This window comes from Salmo trutta, chromosome 27, assembly GCF_901001165.1.
Source record: "Salmo trutta chromosome 27, fSalTru1.1, whole genome shotgun sequence".
Lineage (NCBI taxonomy): Eukaryota > Metazoa > Chordata > Actinopteri > Salmoniformes > Salmonidae > Salmo > Salmo trutta.
In genome coordinates, this window is record NC_042983.1 from 30659213 (window position 1) to 30678890 (window position 19678).

The 19678-nt window shown below is 39.5% G+C and overlaps 2 protein-coding genes and 1 long non-coding RNA gene across 4 annotated transcripts in view; 1 reads left to right on the top strand and 2 right to left on the bottom strand.

Annotated features, from left to right (window-relative positions):
• Window positions 1–836: 836 nt before the first annotated feature.
• traf1 (TNF receptor-associated factor 1) lies at window positions 837–13508 on the bottom strand. The gene is made up of 10 exons (XM_029717782.1): window positions 13190–13508; window positions 12875–12959; window positions 10168–10266; window positions 5992–6153; window positions 5040–5099; window positions 4836–4904; window positions 4235–4708; window positions 2100–2283; window positions 1672–1820; window positions 837–1407 (listed from the first exon to the last, which is right to left on the bottom strand). Exons 1-10 carry the CDS (start codon window positions 13399–13401, stop codon window positions 1189–1191), a joined length of 1713 nt encoding a protein of 570 aa, XP_029573642.1. The 5' UTR covers window positions 13402–13508; the 3' UTR covers window positions 837–1188.
• LOC115164888 (uncharacterized) lies at window positions 13307–13627 on the top strand. Its single transcript, XR_003870012.1, has 2 exons — window positions 13307–13367; window positions 13504–13627. It is a non-coding gene; the product is annotated as an uncharacterized LOC115164888 (long non-coding RNA).
• A 4834-nt stretch (window positions 13628–18461) lies between these two features.
• The window catches only part of fibcd1a (fibrinogen C domain containing 1a), a 125458-nt gene continuing 124241 nt past the window's right edge, over window positions 18462–19678 (bottom strand). For both annotated transcript variants that reach the window (XM_029717784.1, XM_029717785.1), the window contains one exon: window positions 18462–19678. This exon is cut by the window's right edge and continues 2214 nt beyond it. The gene's annotated coding sequence lies outside the window, so the exon portion shown is untranslated.

A 19678-nucleotide genomic window follows, 5' to 3' on the forward strand; every position in this document is an offset into this window, starting at 1 on the left:
TGTATGTACCATTCATGTTGCATGACTGAATGCATTAATGTTTTTGTATGTAATGAATAACACACACAACATTACATGAATATGTTCTAGTAATCAAATTCCTTGAGAATCTAGGATTTGATATACTGGCACTGACGTCAGATTGCGGATTCTGCCCTGTTTATTTGAGCTTACTCTTAAGCAAATAAAAAAGAATGAAATCTATAGAGATCCATTTATGGGAAGGCTCTCTGTTTACTTCCACAGCGCTGCTGTCTGTTTATGAGGATTTTGCTTATGGAACTATGCTGAGAGGAAATCTCTGAGATCAGCTGAGATGCCATTTAGCAGATGAGTTGAGGGGACAATTATTTGGTCAATTCTATTTTTTAAATATTTTCTGCCATAATGTCACTGGTATATACTACTTGTGTGTACTGCTATACACTTTTTCAATTATCTTAAATGTTAAACGTTTGAGGCACTCTAAATGCAACTAGAATTGGGATTTAGCCTACATGCACCTGCATGGACAGTTTTGAGACTGGTAACCAAGTAGCTTATAGAGGCATCCAATTTTATTCAATGTGTAACATCAAAATCTCCAAAATGTCACCTGAGAGTGTTTGGTGCCATGGCTTACTGAACCAACATTTGTCAAAAACACTTTAAAGCATAAATAAAGCGGTGGTTCTTTGTAGCTCAGTTGGTAGAGCATGGCACGTGTAATGCTAGGGTAGTGGATTCGATTCCTAGCACCAGCCATACGTAAAATGCATGCATGCATGACTGTAAATTGGTTTGGATAAAAGCATCTGTTAAATGGCATATATTAACATAATTGGTGGTTGATGCAATTCAGTGTTTTTATTTTATCTTTATTCTTCTCATGAATTCACAGTTTTTTTACAAAATTATAATATCTAATTAGCAGTAACAAAACCCCATTGATTGTCTTGAAATTATTTCTGAAAATGATACACCCTCATAAATACAAGTACAACCATACAATGATATTTCAGATTTTTCTCTTCTTCTAAAGAATAGATTAAATATATATTTATATGTAAAGCCCAAAAATATCTAGCTCTCTAAACCCTTAAAGTGTCCTCAACATAACCTAATCCAAGGTTGGTGTGAAAACCAACCCATTCCTTAATCCTTATTCTACCCTCCCCCCCTCCTTTGATAGATCATTTGAAGCATGGCTCAGGATGAAGTGTCAACAACACACTTGATGAAGATTGTGTCGTCTTTCAAGTAGGCATGCTTAGGCGAGTGAAGTTTACCAAGAGGGAAGAAAAGCGGGCAACCACTGGCCACATTCATATCCGAGACAGGCCTTTGGAAGGATGAGGAGGTTAGATCGGGCCGGAAGGCGTCAATCACGTGTTCTTTGTGATTCTGATCAAGCAGGAAGAAGGTGACCTGGCGAGGAGATATGCTGATTAGACATTAACATGTCTGACAGACGCTCACAAGATGGCTGATCATTCGTCATTATGTTAATGATGCAGAGGGAAAGAGATGAGAACTACATCCACAAAGAGGCATGCAAGTTTTTGTTGGGTTTTATTTACTGTAGACTGTAGAGACACATCTCAAATAACATTTCAGTTGAAAACCTCAACCCTTTAAATAAACCATTTATGATGTATGTAACACAGATATAACACAGAGAGCCTTCCTTACCTTGTGCTTGAATGGCCATGAGAGGAGTAGGTCATACTCCCCCTTCATGATCACAAAGAAAAGGGAGATATGAGTGCCTTTTCCCACCCCGTCACCATTCAGGTACAGCCTCATGCACACCTTGAATCCATACCTGGCTGTGTAGAACGCTAGAAAAAGGAGAGAGGACACAAACACATTGATATAAACTTGTTCCAGTGTTTCAGTGGATACAAATAATATTGGAGGGAACTTGGTTCCTCTGACCCAGTGCTGTCTGTATAATGTTTCAACAAAGCATCTACATAAGAACAATTTAGTTCAAATGAAGCACTTTCTAATGAAGGCCTATTTAATGCTGTATGCATAGAAGACTGTCCCTCTGTGTAAATAGACTGCCCTTCACCACTGGTTCCTCTGTTTTAGATAAAGTTGAAAGAGTACTGTACCTGGAGAATACAGGTTTGGTCTATTCCCATGGCTAGAGACAGCCTCCTTCATTTTGGTGCTGAGGTCAGACAGCCTCCAGATGAAGGTGCCGTCATAAGAGACCTCCTGGTGGGCGCTGAGACTTTGTTTCATGGAGCTGATGACCAGATCTTTCCTGGCCATTCTATGCTCCTGCTCTGTCACCTACAGGGCAATATTCAATTCAATTCAAAACAACTTTATTAATCTCCTCAGGGTCAATTATTAAGAAGGCATAGTCAGGCTACTGTATCAACATCCTCCACATACAAATGTAGTATGTTCATTTGATCACTATGTTGCAGGACACCTTTCCTGCAATGCAGAACATTTCAAACTTGTAAAACTTGTAGTGTATTTGAAATTTTAAAAGGCATCTGGAGTTTGTAATTTACACTTTGAAAGTTATGTTTTTGATTTGAGAGAATTATTGGAGCATATGGTTACAGTGAATACAACAGATAAAAACTTCTTGACAATGTAAAATGACCTTATATTCTTCTGTTAATTAAGCTGACACATTTTAGTGGCCAGTGCAACAAGCACAGAGACCATTGTAATGTGTTCAACTGATAAACAGGGCCTGCTCCAGGCATAAGTGACATAATCAATCGGTTAAGGCCCCCCGCCCGCTAGGGGGTCCCCGACCCAAAAAATGTAATAATAACTTTTTTTAATGTTTTATTAGGAACTCAGTCAGGGTCTCAACTTACTGTTGAGGGTTACAATATTAGAATACACAAGGTACAAGTTCAAAATTTGGTTGTGTCTCAATTAGCCATGTCAGTTTACAATATTTAGATTGGTAAATTAGTCTAACCAGTTATCTATACTTGTAGTAATCATGGTCGAATAGCAACCAGGCACAGAGGGCACATGCCCAGGGGCTCTGACCTCCAGGGATCCCACATTGATTTTCTTAGTCACTCTCACTCAGATCATTAACATTGCATAAGTCATGGCAAAATGTGTAGAATTGCAGGAAATTTACTTCAAAACATACATTTTTTTCTCCAGGGGCAGGATTATTAAGAACAGATTTATCAAATATTTACTCAGAGTTACAGTAGGAAATCCCCCAAAAGCTGAAATCCCCCCATCTCTTTTCCCATTGATTATGAGTAAGGGGGTTGTTGAATTGTGATTTTCATCAAATGACTCCCATCAACAATAGCTTGTGCATTCTGAAGCCATTTATGGCATGTTTATGGCACTTTTTATGGCTCCTGATTTTGTATTCCGCTTTTTTGTCTCATACAGTGTGTCTTTTTTGTCTCGTACAGTGTGTCTTTTTTGTCTGCTGTTGTTTGACATAAAATGTACCCTTGGAATAAATAAAGTCCCTATTGTATTCTACAGATGTAGGATCTTCATTTGATCACCAAGTTGCAGGAGAACTTTCCTGTAATTCAGGAAATGTTTAACTCGTAGTGTATTTTCAGGTTTAAAAAGGCTTCTAAAGTTGGTCATTTCCACTTTGAAATTTCAGACTTGATTTTTCCTTACGAAAAATGTATCAACCACTACAAAATGTCTATTAATTATAATCCACATAATGATTCACATTTCCTGTTGCTGCAGGATTATTTTTCTGCTGTAGTAAACTGGCTCAAATTGAGATCCTACATCAGTATGTACTGCTACATGAGAAGAAGCTGTCTACTCTAAGAGTAAGGGAGGAATGCTTGCAGAAGCGGCATATAAATTGATATTTTTCAGGAAGGCCAAATTCATTCTTGACAACAGTCCATTTTTCCGACCAATATGTGACATTTGAGGATTTCCTTTCCCGTCACTGTTCAGCCAGCCAGACCAGCATTTTATTGTGCTATTTTACTTCAAGAATAGTGGGTGTATGCAGCAATACTTCATCTACAATTCCACCGCTGCAAATTAGGAGCATCAGAAAGGTTACTTTCTTGAATGTATTAGCCTACTTTTCTACAATTTGGGAGGATAGTAGACGCATGCACTTCTTAATAGTTGTTTTAAGAAGTATAATTCAACTGAATTTATTGGAGTGTGATTCAACTTTTTGGAAGTTCACGGCATGCTCTGGAATGAATCAGCTGGTCTACAAAGATGAGTTTATGCTCTGACTCAAGATATACTGTACCTTTATTTCTAAGTGATAAATCATTTCCTGGTTGCTCTGGTTCTCCCTCTCCACAGCCTTCATACTCAGCTGGGTCTTCTCCACCTCCCTGTTCAGGACGGAGATGATGTTCTCAGATATCTGGACCCTCTGCTGCAGTGTGTCTATCTGCCGACCTAGGTCCAAGAGTATGGTCACCTGGTCATCATCTCGCAGGCTGTGAGCAGCCGAGCTATTCCTTCCGTCCCCTCCTTCCATCTCCAGCTCCCCCTCCCCCTTTGATAGTCCCATGTCCCAATGGAGTCTCAGGCCAGACAGAGTGTCTCTGAGATGGGGCAGCTGCTCATCCATAGCCCTGTTCTCCTTGCCTGGGGCAGGGGCTGTTAGTGGGGAGGCCTGCAGGTCACTGCTGGTGGTGGTGGCGGCACGCAGCAGGAGCTGAAGGTGGCCAACATGGCTGCTGTTCTCATGCACTCTCAGCTTCTCTGTGGTCCCCTAAAATACACGGGATTAGAAGGCAAAAAACGTCAATAACTGTACTGCAACAAGCTTTCTAATTTGCCACATTATTTGTATTTGATGCCCCATTTATTATAAAGCAGTAATGGCATTAATAGAATACCTTAAATGTGCAACCAACTTCAGAGAAAACACAATACTCTTTCCCCTTGGAACCTGGAAGAGGATTACTCTGTAGAATCAAGACAATTTTGACAATTAACATGTAGCAACAAAAAAGTGTTTCACAACAACCATCAGCTATACAACAAATAACATCATTGGATTTGACAGGCGCTACATTAAGAACAAACATATTTTTTCCTACCTTTCCTTTCCTTTGTTTTTTATCAGCTTTTTCCTCTCCAAGACTGTGACATGAGTGTGTCTGTAAAATAACACACAAAAATGCTGAAGATATTGAGAGAAACAGTCATCTGTAGGCCTACAGTTTCTTTCATAGAATCGATAGCTACACGAGATATCTAGTAATACCATTGATTAAGTACAGCATTACTTAAGTAGTACAGTACAGTAGAACAGTAAAGTAGTACAGTATTACTTAAGTAGTACAGTACAGTAGAACAGTAAAGTAGTACAGTATTACTTAAGTAGTACAATAGAGTATTACTGTTTCAGTGTAGTGAGTAGTATGCACTTAAAGCTTTTGCAGTCGGTTCTTACAATCACTTGTATACATTTTACCCCGAATCATGATGCCCTACCCCCTAATGGTAACCTAACTTTACTTGAGTCTAAAGTGTTCTGTGGCTTTCTGCTCCCCTTCGCTGCAGTCCAAAGCTCTCGGCAGCCTCCCGCTCACTGGCGAAAGGGAATATGGGGCAGCAGTAAACACTAGAGACCCTGCGGCTTCAGCTGCGCTGCAGGAACCCCTCCAATGTCACACTGACCCCATCTCCAAGACCCCAACCAAGGTTTTTTACTAGAAACCAATCCAACATGTTTTTTTCGAATTCCCTACACTGTAACTCCTGCAGTTTAGAGCCACAGGAAACAGTACACTGGCTATTTATTTCCATAACTCCATTAGTCAGCAAGCACTACATTTCTGTTGGGTGTGTTTCAAACTTTCAAAACTCATGGAACTCTTTACCTCTTATCTAACAATTTTGTAGGAGGAAAAACACTTCATACCAGGGCTGAACATCTCAGAATGTCAGCAAGACCTGTCAGTGTCAGTATTTGCAACTCAGGTGAGGTGGTTAGTTTGACAGCTGAAGAATGCACGGCTGGAACTGGATTCTTTGGGCCAGTCTTACCTGTAGCTCTATGGGGCGCATAGAGTGGCAGCATGCGGGGCACACTGACATGTTGTTTGGACAGGCCTTTTCCAGGTGACAGGCCAAGGCCTTTCGCAGCACCATGTGACCACAGCCTATGTTGCAGGGGATTAGGGCATACTCACACTGCCCCTGGTGCTCCTGAACAAGGATTCAAGACAATTCAGAAAGGACAACAAAGCAATCTATAACCAAACTGAGCTCAGCACAGCATTTCAGTGAATCAATCAATTTCAACCTCAACATCTCGATCTCAGTGCAAAATCAATATCAGCCATCAGGGGCCATTTTTTCGGAACTTGATCTAGATCATTCAAAATAGGCCTCTGTTATTTTTATTAGATTCTGTTTCCCCTTCTTTTTCAAATAAACTTTCAATGGCAACATTTCAACTAAACTTTATGAGATGATATACTTGTAATAAACAACCTAATTATCTTAGCAACATTGGATGATGTACAGTGAGGAAAAGAAGTATTTGATCCCCTGCTGATTTTGTACGTTTGCCCACTGACAAAGTAATGATCAGTCTATAATTTTAATGGTAGGTTTATTTGAACAGTGAGAGACAGAATAACATTTAAAAAATCCAGAAAAACGCATGTCAAAAATGTGATAAATTGATTTGCATTTTAATGAGGGAAATAAGTATTTGACCCCCTCTCAATCAGAAAGATTTCTGGCTCCCCGGTGTCTTTTATACAGGTAACGAGCTGAGATTAGGAGCACACTCTTAAAGGGAGTGCTCCTAATCTCAGTTTGTTACCTGTATAAAAGACACCTGTCCACAGAAGCAATCAATCAATCAGATTCCAAACTCTCCACCATGACCAAGACCAAAGAGCTCTCCAAGGATGTCAGGGACAAGATTGTAGACCTACACAAGGCTGGAATGGTCTACAAGACCATCGCCAAGCAGCTTGGTGAGAAGGTGTCAACAGTTGGTGCGATTATTCGCAAATGGAAGAAACACAAAAGAACTGTCAATCTCCCTCAGCCTGTGGCTCCATGCAAGATCTCACCTCGTGGAGTTGCAATGATCATGAGAATGGTGAGGAATCAGCCCAGAACAACACGGGAGGATCTTGTCAATGATCTCAAGGCAGCTGGGACCATAGTCACCAAGAAAACAATTGGTAACACACTACACCGTGAAGGACTGAAATCCTGCAGCGCCCGCAAGGTCCCCCTGCTCAAGAAAGCACATATACATGCCCGTCTGAAGTTTGCCAATGAACATCTGAATGATTCAGAGGACAACTGGGTGAAAGTGTTGTGGTCAGATGAGACCAAAATTAAGCTCTTTGTCATCAACTCAACTCGCCGTGTTTGGAGGAGGAGGAATGCTGCCTATGACCCCAAGAATTCCATCCCCACTGTCAAACATGAAGGTGGAAACATTATGCTTTGGGGGTGTTTTTCTGCTAAGGGGACAGGACAACTTCATCGCATCAAAGGGACGATGGACGGGGCCATGTACCGTCAAATTTTGGGTGAGAACCTCCTTCCCTCAGCCAGGGCATTGAAAATGGGTCGTATATAGGTATTCCAGCATGACAATGACCCAAAATACACGGCCAAGGCAACAAAGGAGTGGCTCAAGAAGAAGCACATTAAGGTCCTGGAGAGGCCTAGCCAGTCTCCAGACCTTAATCCCATAGAAAATCTGTGGAGGGAGCTGAAGATTCGAGTTGCCAAACATCAGCCTCGAAACCTTAATGACTTGGAGAAGATCTGCAAAGAGGAGTGGGACAAAATTCCTCCTGAGATGTGTGCAAACCTGGTGGCCAACTACAAGAAACGTCTGACCTCTGTGATTGCCAACAAGGGTTTTGCCACCAAGTACTAAGTTATGGTTTGCAGAGGGGTCAAATACTTATTTCCCTCATTAAAATGCAAATCAATTGATAACATTTTTGACATGCGTTTTTCTGGATTTTTTTGTTGTTATTCTGTCTCTCACTGTTCAAATAAACCTACCATTAACATTATAGACTGATCATTTCTTTGTCAGTGGGCAAATGTACAAAATCAGCAGGGGATCAAATACTTTTTTTCCCTCACTGTATAATCACTAAGTATTGTCCTTATTAGAATTGTAGCATTGGGATCGAAATAACTTAGCTCTAAAAATGTTTGAATTATTTTGGTACCAATTTAAAAGATTTGGTCTACAAGAGGACTTGGCATTTTAATTTTGTTTAGATGATAAATTGTCCCCTGATCCTGATCTAATTATGCAACTACTGTAAAGAACATTTTACATTTTACCTATAAATTACTGTGTATTTTTTTAAATTAAAAATAAATCTACAGCACCAGTTAAAGGCTTGGACACACCTACTCATTCAAGGGTATTTCTTAATTTGTACTATTTTCTACATTGTAGAATAATAGTGAAGACATCAAAACTATGAATAACACATATGCAATCATGTAGTGTCCAAAAAAGTGTTAAACAAATCAAAATATATTATATATTTGAAAGGGTGGCTACTTGGAAGAATCTCAAATATAAAATATATTTAGATTTGTTTAACTTCTTTGGGATAGGGGGCAGTATTTTCACGGCCGGATAAAAAATGTACCCGATTTAATCTGGTTACTACTCCTGCCCAGAAACTAGAATATGCATATAATTAGTAGATGTGGATAGAAAACACTCTAACGTTTCTAAAAATGTTTGAATGGTGTCTGTGAGTATAACAGAACTCATATGGCAGGCCAAAACCTGAGAAGATTCCATACAGGAAGTGCCCTGTCTGACAATTTGTTGTCCCTCTGTTGCATCTCTATCGAAAATACAGCATCTGTGCTGTAACGTGACATTTTCTAAGGCTTCCATTGGCTCTCTAAAGCCGCCAGAAAGTGGAATGGGGTGTCTGCTGTCTCTGGGCAAAGAACAGCAGCAGAATTTGTTAGTGGTCAGCCTGGGGACAGTGAGACTGAGATGCGCGTTCACGAGACTACTCCATTTTTTTCTTTCAGCCTTTGAATGAATACAACATTGCCCGGTTGGAATATTATCGCTATTTTAAGACAAAAATCGCATACAAAATTTATTTTAAACAGCGTTTAAGTACGGTAATGGAATATTTTGAATTTTTTTGTCATGAAATGCGCTCGCGCGTCACCGGAGCTATTTGAGAGCTATTTGAATATAACTATGGATTATTTGGAACCAAAACAACATTTGTTGTTGAAGTAGAAGTCCTGGGAGTGCATTCTGACGAAGAACAGCAAAGGTAATCCAATTTTTCTAATAGTAATTCTGAGTTTAGGTTGTCCCAAACTTGGTGGGTGTCAAATTAGCTAGCCGTGATGGCCGAGCTATGTACTCAGAATATTGCAAAATGTGCTTTCGCCGAAAAGCTATTTTAAAATCGGACATAGTGATTGCATAAAGGAGTTCTGTATCTATAATTCTTTAAATAATTGGTATGTATTTTGTCAACGTTTATCGTGAGTAATTTATTAAATTCACCGGAAGTTTTCGGTGGGTATGCTAGTTCTGAACATCACATGCTAATGTAAAAAGCTGGTTTTTGATATAAATATGTACTTGATTGAACAAAACATGCATGTATTGTATAACATAATGTCCTAGGTGTGTCATCTGATGAAGATCATCAAAGGTTAGTGCTGCATTTAGCTGTGTTTTGGGTATTTGTGATGCATGCTAGTTGCTTGGAAATGGCTGTGTGGTTTTTTGTGTCTATGTACTCTCCTTACATAATCTAATGTTTTGCTTTCGCTGTAAAGCCTTTTGGAAATCAGACAACGTGGTTCGATTCAGGAGAAGTGTATCTATAAAATGGTGTAAAATAGTCCTATGTTTGAGAACTTTGAATTATGACATTTTGTGGTTTTAAATTGGCGCTCTGATTTGTCACTGGCTGTTGAATAGTGTGGGACGATTTCGTCCCACCTCCCCTAGAGAGGTTAACAATTTTTTGGTTACTACATGATTCCAGATGTTTTATTTCATAATTTTGATGTCTTCACTATTATTCTACAATGTAGAAAATAGTGAAAGAAAGAAAAACCCTGAGTAGGTGTGTTCAAACTTTTGACTGGTACTGTATATCAGTGTCACTGTCACAAAAAAAGTAATTCTTAAATGTATCCTTCAAATATGTAAAAAAGTGTCAATACCTCAAAGTCCTTGAGAATACTCCTCCAGGAGCAACCTTGGTTAGCACAATGCACTTTCAACTCCAAGATCTCCTTATTGATGGCTGCATCACTGAATAACTGAAGTAACACATAGGAGAAAGATGATCAACTTTCAGTACTTCAATTACTAATTCAGTACTTCCACTTTAAATCATTTTATTCCTCAGAGGGAAAACGTTTATGCATAATAAAGAATGGCCGGATTTCTATATATCACACTGGCGATTTCTTCAGTGCTAAACTGGTTTGAATGACAACGTTTTCCGGCTGTCATTGTTCTGAGTTGATACAGTTTAAAGTGGATCTTTGAAGTGCTGCTGTCTGTGTCTCTATACTGTTGGATTTCAGAAGAAATAAACACACAAAGCCATTCTATCTCTTTAATCATCATCATAATAATCATTCAATATAACAGTAGCTACCGAAAACTGACGACCAACAATGCACCCACTGTGGAAGGAACAGTCGGAGGCAGTCAAGCCTTTGCTTTGTGACCATAGAAAAGGGAAGATGAATGCTAAATATAAGGTAAAAAATGTGAGTTACTGTTATAAGCTTCAGCAATTAGTTTCCATTCCACTGTGATGCTCACTAAGTATTCAATGTGGCTCATTAACCCGATTGAATCAAAATATAGGAGTCATCCGCCATGAAAATAGATTTTTCCAAATGTTCCGTCATATTGATATGAATATACTACGGGCCTATTATTTTAGCACGACAGACCAAAATCCTAATTAAACAAGTGAGCTGATTATGGGGCGTCTGCTGTTCTGCCTAGGATGATCGGAGGAGCTCATGCTGAACCACATTCTGCTGGGCTTAGACTTCGATCAGAAGCATTCGGTTACAGTGATGACCAACATGGGCTCATTAATATAAGTCAAAAATAATAGCTTTTAACCATTGTAGTTATATGTCACGCATGCTGAAGTAGTAGTTTTATGTTACCTGCTGACTTAACATATTACTTATCACTATAATTTTTGGTGAGACACATGTCTCAGTCATAGAAAAATAACACTGTATTTTGACATGAATGGGAATGTCCTTTTTAGTCATTATTTATCTATGGCCTCAGCAGTGGACTAATTCACATCAGACACATTTCAACTTGTTCAACGCTGTGAACTCTACAGCCATTCTAAATACACCACTCCACTCTAGCAATCTCTCCACATTGATTGTCTTTCTCAATTCTTACATTCTTCTGAGAAGACTTAGACCAGAACAGTGAAATAGTTTAAGTCAATGCAATTCTCTGGTGAGAATTCAGCTAAAATCAGAATATAAACTCTGATTAGAGGGGGTAGATTATGTCACTGTCAATGTCAGACTTGTGAGTCTCCTGTTTTGGGGAGCTGAAGAGTATAACTCAATTGTCAGTGTTTTAAACAATATCTAGAGCACTATTCAATCCGTAGCGCTGAAGAGCTGTGCTACAGTGCAGTAGAAATATAATTAAAGCTAATGTTCCCGCTTTAGCAGAGACTGCATTCACAGTAAACGTTGCATATGTCAGACAATAGTAAAAATGTTATCTATCCATCTACAATATTTACTATTGCACATTTATTTTGCATTGTAAAACAAGGGATTAAATGCCAGAGGTAGATGGAAGGTAGATGGATGGTAGATGGAAGGTAGATGGATGGTAGATGGAAGGTAGATTAAAGGTAAATCCCAGAGAATATTTGAAAGGTAAGGGAAGGTAGATGAAAGGTAGATTGGATGGTAGATGGAAGGTTGAGGAAGGTAGATGGAAGGTTGAGGAAGGTAGATGGATGGTAGATGGAAGGTAGATTAAAGGTAAATGTCAGAGATAGATGAAAGGTAAGGGAAGGTAGATGGAAGGTAGATTGGATGGTAAATGGAAGGTTGAGGAAGGTAGATGGATGGTACATGGAAGGTAGCTGGAAGGTTGAGGATGGTAGATGGAAGGTAGATGGAAGGTAGATGGAAGTTTGAAGAAGGTAGATGGAAGGAGAGTACTTGGGATAACACTAGAAGCACCAATATTATACTGTTGTAGAGCCTCTATTTTAATGTGTATTTAGGAATAAATGTAATCTTGCTTCCCTATATTAGAGCAGTGTCCTACTGTAGCCTACACTTAGATAACTGTAGCCTACATTTAGAATGGTATTTTTAAAGGATATCCTAAAAAGGGGCAATCCGGGATTCGAACAATAACAAAGTAGGCACCCTGCTACTTGTTCTGGTAAACGGCTGAGGGATGGGGCTGGAGAAAGGTAAACACTAGACGGAGCTATGGATGCTAGGTTTGACCATCCATGAGATAAAAAAAATATGTTTTGAATCATACCTGTGTTTATTAACAATTACATTGTTTTATAAACAATGGAGTAAAACAGGCTTATAATTTGGGTTCTGATGGGTTACGATAGTTGAGCTAAACTCATGAGGCATTTATAAGTTATATTCCCCAACAATCCATGGCTATATATCATAAATGTAAAAGTTAAAAAATAATGTACCGATCCCAGATTGCTTCTTTAATGTGTTGTTAAAGCGGGGTTTTTTGCAGAGCTATGTACAGTAACTTATGCGTGTCATAATGTTTTTGTTGCCCATACTCAAGGTCATATAGGCCTGCTGTATCATTCCATCCTATCCACTTGTGCTGTGACAGCATATATACAAAGTTCAGTAATACTATACATACATTGTCTGATGTCAGTATGCTTGTTTCACTCTCTGAGCTCGGATCTTCTTCTTTGCACATCTTGCAAACAAGGTTGTTGTTATTACTAAATAACAACAATGAACACATGGGATTAGATTTACAATACAATATACACAGATATGTTAACAGAAATGTAATATCTTAACTTCATTTAAGGGAATGGCAAAAAAGGGAACATGTGGGCTGTGTTACATACTGGCAAGAGAGTGGATGATAAATGAGGAAATTGTTAAATTTGGTTATTGTTGAAGATGTTTGACAAAACGTTGAATATAAGTAATTGAAATGCCTTACCTCACTAACCAACTGACACAAGCGAGGCAGTAGCGGTGGCCGCACAAAGTCTGACGTGCCTCATTCAGTACGTTATTACAGTTGCTGCACAGGTACTTCTGCTGGGGTACATCATCGCAAATACTTTGAGGAAATCCAGAAGGATACTCATTTTCACCTGGTGCAGATGGATCATTGTGTAAGTTGCCAGCCGGTTTTAAACTAGACTCCATTTATAATTCACCAAGTTATGTTTAAGATGGTGATTGTCAATATTCTCTCCTACTATATGATGTGTCCATTAAATAGTGTCAACCTTTGTAACCTTTTTGAAGCGAGAAAACTACCGTGGATTTCCCCCCTGTGGTAACCTGGAAACGTGTTAAAACCCCATGTGTGGTGCCGAGCAATGTTGTACTTTACGGTGAGTAAGGCATCAACTCCAAGCATGGTGTGCAAATGAGGGGTAAATATTTCCAGGAGCCAGCTTACGTAATGTTATTACCCCCTACCCTACGCTTTCTTTCCCTCTCTCTCTCTCTCTCTCTCTCTCTCTCTCTCTCTCTCTCTTTCACTCTCACTCTCACTCTCTCTCTCTCTCTCTCTCTCTCTTTCTATCTGTCTCACTCTCTCAAGCTCTCTCCCTCGCCCTCTCCCCCTTCTCTCTCTCTCCCTCCCCCTCTCTCTCCCCCCTCTCTCTCCCTCCCCCTTTCTCTCTCCCTCCCCCCCTCTCCCCCCTCTCTCTATCTCTCTCTCTCCCGCCCCGTCCTCTCTCTCTCCCTCCCCCCTCTCTCTCCCTCAAACACACACACACACACACACAGTTATTGTAACCTATTTCTCAGAAATCGCGAGGGGGTTCAGTTGCCTCCACGACTGTCACATCCGCCAAATAGGAAAGTCCCTGTTCTATCATTTCCACACATCCTGTCACTCAACACTGAACACAACCTTGTGGTAGAGGCCCCTGAGAAGTGTGCCTACTGTTGCTGTTACTGTCAGTAAAAAAAAAGGTTTTTGTCATTATACAGAATAACTCAGTTAGGTAGCTGAAGATGATTACAATAATGAGCACATTACTAAAACATGATGGTGGTAAAAAAAACACACACAACACATAATATGACATAAGCATTGACTCCTCAAAAGGTCCCATAAAAATTAACCATAACTATCTGCTTTGTTGTTGCATAGCAACAGGCTGTCATGGCAAAACTAACAGTGATGCAAGTGATATGCAAGGATGTTTTAAAAGTGCAGTTTACAGGAGCATTCACAATAGTCCAGATCCATTTTTCTTGGCAAAACAGCATATTTTCTATTCACATTGGTATTATTCTAAAATAATCCGTTCTAAGTTGAAGCACTGTACAACCAAAGATACTAGTAACTAACCTGAGATACACCACCGATGTTGTTACCAATGGGAGAAAATGAAACATAGTGGGCAGAACAAGTAAGGAAGTGGTCAGAGCCAAGCACAAGCTAGCAAGATCCTATTGGTGCTTTCTAGCATGTATTTGCATAATCCCATTAGGGAACGCCTACTCTGTGAAGTGTGTGTGTGTGTAAGAACTCAATTCGCCTTTGCACTCCTTCTAACGATGCAATTTTAAAGTTCACAAAACTCACTCTGTTCGTAACAGACTCTAGTTTTGGGAACAAAAAACTGTATTTGTATTGGGATTGAATGTTTCATCAATGAGAACATCCGCAGAATGTCGGCCAAATTTCATCTAGCTCCATCTTCTCTCACTTTCTGCCACTGGACTTCCTCTCATCACCATATTTGGTGGTGATTGGAAGTTCTAAATGGATGCTTCAGATTTATACATCTGGTGAGACAACGGGCTCCTTCTTCCATCTGTGCTACAACCACATGAGAATACAAATGATATAAAACCTATTGGACTGCTCTTGCTTAAACATTTGCTCATTGAAATTAAAGTTATAATAGCTCTAAAGCATATTCAAGTAAAATCGTAATAAAGAGAATACAATACCTTAAGAAATCCATAAATGTATAATTGTTGTGCAGTTTACATTGAGGTTTTCCTTTCATTATGTTTCGGCATTAGTGAGTAAGCCTAAGCTTTAGGGCCTAACTTTATGTGCGCCAAATAGGAACAGGCAGGTAAAGTTTTGGTGAAGTGGTAAAAGAGGATGATAGCATCCTCACACATAATATAGCCAGCACTGCTATCACCCTCTTTTACCACTTCAACAAAACTTTCCCAAACATTACTTTTATGTCCCTCTGTTGTCTTTATTTTCAACTCTCCATTTCACAGCTTTTGTCTTATTGAATTTAACTCAGGCATTGTCCTTTTTGCCTCTGTGGATCAAAGTTTTTCTGCCATTTGGCTTTTGGGGTGTAGGCTACTTGGCATACATATTGTTTGGCCCAAAAGCTTAGGCTTATGCACTAATGCCAGATAGCCTAAAATAATGAGAAAAAAACTAAATGTAGTCTATAGATATAAATTGCACTAGAATGATACATTTACAGATTTTTTTAAGGTATTGTTTTCTCTTTACTCAACCTGGCCGCAACCCATCCGCCCTTCATCCGAACAATATATCATGCCCCTAAATCCACTGGTATAACAATGGGGACTGCACATTATGAGTCAACCCATAGCCTAGTGGTTAGAGTGTTGGACTAGTAACCGCAAGGTTGCCAATTCAAATCCCTTGAGCTGACAAGGCAGTTATCCCACTGTTCCTAGGCTGTCATTGAAAATAAGAATTTGTTCTTAACTGACTTCCCTAGTTAAATAAAGGTAAACTTTAAAAAAATCTCTTTAATAGGAGATTTTCTAAAACTGACTGTTTGTGTAACTTGTGGTGTATGCAGTTCAGTCTGAACACAAAGAACTGAGAGTTGCTGTAAACATCAAACTGTACTGTCTATGTACTTCACTGACTCTGATAGCCCAGATAAGGAACAGACCTGGGTTCAAATCAAATACTATTTAAAAGGATTTCAAAAACTGTATCTGGGCTTAATTTGAGCTTGCCTGGCACATTGGAACCAATAGAACAAGAGTGCAAACCCCTCCCATTTGGTACTCCAGGCAGAGTAGAGCAAACTAGAGCTAAAGTATTTTAAATATTTCCAATAGTATTTGAACCCACGTCTGCTGAGAAACAGAACAGCAGGAACACAGACTTCTTATAGGGTAATGATGACAGTGGCTCAACACACCATATCGCTCCCCATTTCCTCTTGTACACCTCACACAACAGCCCTGTTCTGTCAGAATGTCATTTTCAAATACTTCACCCAATGAGTCTATTGCTGCAACATGGTGGGATAATTAGAGTGTTTGGCTGGATGGGGTACACACAGTTTACGCACCAACTACTTGTTTCCTCGTGCCATAATGGCCTGTTGTGAATTGCATAATGATGCTTGGATGTCATAGGTTATTCCATCCATCCATTGAATTCTTAATGCTTAGCTTCCTCGGGGACAAAGGTTTGTTGCGCCTAGAGCCATAATTAATGTGCTTGCTTCAAGACTACTCCAGACATTCAACATACTTCTTCTCCCTACTGTTCTTTAGACCCCAATTTATCTTAAACCGTTTAAGCTAGACACCCCATTCCATTTCTAAAACGTGTAGACAAACCACACATAGATTGCAGCTGTTTGATACCATTTGTAGTTTTTAAACTATTAAGTATTTTGTCCTCCTAAAAATATTGCAGAACAGAAATAACTTCTACCAATCAGGAGATGAAACTATTTAAGGAACCGCATCACCTTCTGTCCTTCCTTGTTTCTTAACTAGACTAACTTCCCACTGACATTTCTAAAGGCACCGTCTCACCAGTCCTGGTCTGTAACGCTTGATTGCAACATTTTAAGATGCCTGCAAGAGAGAGCTCATATTATATCAAGTGGTCAAAGTGTCCAGAAAGTAGGCTTTGAGAGAGAGAGAGGGAGAGAGAGAGAGGGAGAGAGAAAGAGAGAGAGAAAGAGAGGGAGAGAGAGAAAGAGAGAGAAAGAGAGGGAGAAAGAGAGAGAGAGGGAGAGAGACACACACACACACAAACACACACACAATCTATTCTAGGCTCATCTTTTCAATTACCTGCTTATGAGCCCCCCTCCAGAAAGCCTTGTTCTAGCCTCCCTGACTTGTGAAGAGTAATTACCAGGCATAAATATGTCGACTGGAGACAGATAATACAAAATAGGGATGACACAGAAATAGTTCCAACGCACCAAGCATACATACACCAAGAAAATGAATATTTCATAAATGCTGTTGAGAACATTCAAACACAGTAGAAGGATTCAAGAAAAAGCAATGGACATCACCATATCCAGGGAACTAGCCCGGTCAGGAGAGTTGGTTTAGATTGAAAACATCCAGAGATAATAGTAATTGCAGTATATGATAGACTGTTTACAAATGTCTACCTGGTTTCATTCCGTTCCACTCAACAAACCACTTCTGCCTATTTTTTGGTTCATAAACAGAAAGAAAAATGAACCGAAAGGGAACGGTGATGGACATTGTGCATTTAGGGGAAAAACGATGAGAACAGCAGAAGTCGTCTTCCTAAGGGGGAGTTATAGTGAAGGACATGCACCATTTCACGCCTTAGTAACTTCCACAGATGGTGGGTTAGGGCTATTAGGGTCTTGGATAAGGATGCAGTTCAACAGATCACCACTAGAGGTTCCAGAGGTCATTAAAGTCACAGACGTACTAATTTTCAGGGAGGATATTGTATTTCTAATATATTATAGCAGCCTATTTATGTAGAAAAAACATATTTTTGTCCCTCCCTAAAATTACAAACTGACAGTAGTCTCTTATTGAGAATGTTTTGTTCAATGTCTTTCTTATCACCACTCGGGCTCCTGAGTGGCGCAGCGGTCTAAGGCACTGCATCTAAGTGCAAGCGGTGTCATTACAGTCCTGGTTTGAATCCAGGCTGTATCAGATCTGGATGTGATTGGGAGTCCCATAGGGCGTCGCACAATTGGCCCAGCGTCGTTCAGGTTTGGCTGGGGTAGGCCGTCATTGTAAATAAGAATTTGTTCTTAACTGACTTGCCTAGTTAAAAAAAGATTGCGGAATCATGGATTATCATCTAATTTAGTAGCCTTACTATAATGAGCTATACCATAAGGCTACAATCATAAAGAAAGAACTAAGCTTGTAAAATGATAAATGTAAGTACATGTAAGATACCTTTATTAAGCTTCTAAACAGACATTTCCACCCAGACCCTTCAAACCTTTAATGCTGCGAAGAGACAACTATACACATCTAAACAGTGGTTTATTATTTTATTCCTTTTGAGACAAAACATACAAATTATACTGTATGTCAATCGCAACGTATCTGCTTTTAAAGTGCTCATATTGGACTGAGGGATCTTTTACAACAACAGCAGACCATTATAAACAGACTCAAAATAATATCAACATCAAAATCTCACCTTCAAGCTGGAATCCTTATTGGTTAAACTGCCACGTTAGATTGCGATATTACATCAACAAAGAAGTTACTGTAAACAACAAACACTGTTTTTTTCCCCCCACGGACATCTCTGCCCTGCTTCATGAACAAAACAATAACAACGGACGTTGGGCAGACAGTTGCGTAGTTTCTCTTACTGCGAATTCCATCTTTTGAGCTTCAGCCAAACTTAGACAGATCTCTCTACCTATCACATATTGGTGAGGTTAATAAGATATGTTTTCACTCAACCTTTAAATGGAAACATTAGCCACATCATGACAAAACAAATAGAGGTTAAATAAGGAAATAAATAAATACATGATTACAGTAAATAAACAATGGCTGCAACATAATACAGAATTCATAGAAGACCACCACATTCCCAGTAAACACATAACTACCACATAATGTCGTCTCAAGACTCCAATTTGTGAGCCTCAACGTGCCACTACAACTTTGTAACAACACATTTTTACATTTTAGTAATTTAGCAAACACTCTTATCCAGAGCAACTTACAGAAGCAATTAGGGTTAAGTGCCTTGCTCAAGATCACAACAACTTATTTTTCCACTAGGCTTCGGTTACCTTCGGTAACATGCTCAACAGTCTTATAGGCTACCTACCTGCCGCTAGCCTACCTGACATGTTGTCATTCTGACTTTTACAGCTGACGAGGCACCACACAGATGTACAATTGTCTGCTGCCACAAAGGCATCTAAAGCAATGCCAAGTCACTGTAAAGAAGGAGAAAGACACACTGCACAGTCCTACTGTACCAGTGACACAATGCCATTCAATGCCTGGCCAACTGGCTGCTTTTTGTGGGGAATGAGTTGCCAGAAGTTGTTGTATTATGACACAAATAATACGTTTTGGATATGTTTTTTTTCTACTGTGGGTGCCCGATAGGGAATCTCAATATTTGGTACTGAGTAAAGGACACAGTTTGCCTTATTTATTAACCACCTCCTGTACAGACGCATCACTGAAGAGGACTGAGACTAGAAGGCTGCGTTTACAC

Bases quoted from the DNA above. Each gene is read 5' to 3' on its own strand.
- traf1 (XM_029717782.1), bottom strand. From the start codon at position 13,401: ATGGAGTCTAGTTTAAAACCGGCTGGCAACTTACACAATGATCCATCT. The intron at 10,267-12,874 runs GTATGTATAGTA...GTGTTACTTCAG, and splicing joins GCATACTGACATCAGACAAT to TTATTCAGTGATGCAGCCAT. The intron at 4,709-4,835 runs GTATTCTATTAA...CGTGTATTTTAG, and splicing joins AAGTTGGTTGCACATTTAAG to GGGACCACAGAGAAGCTGAG.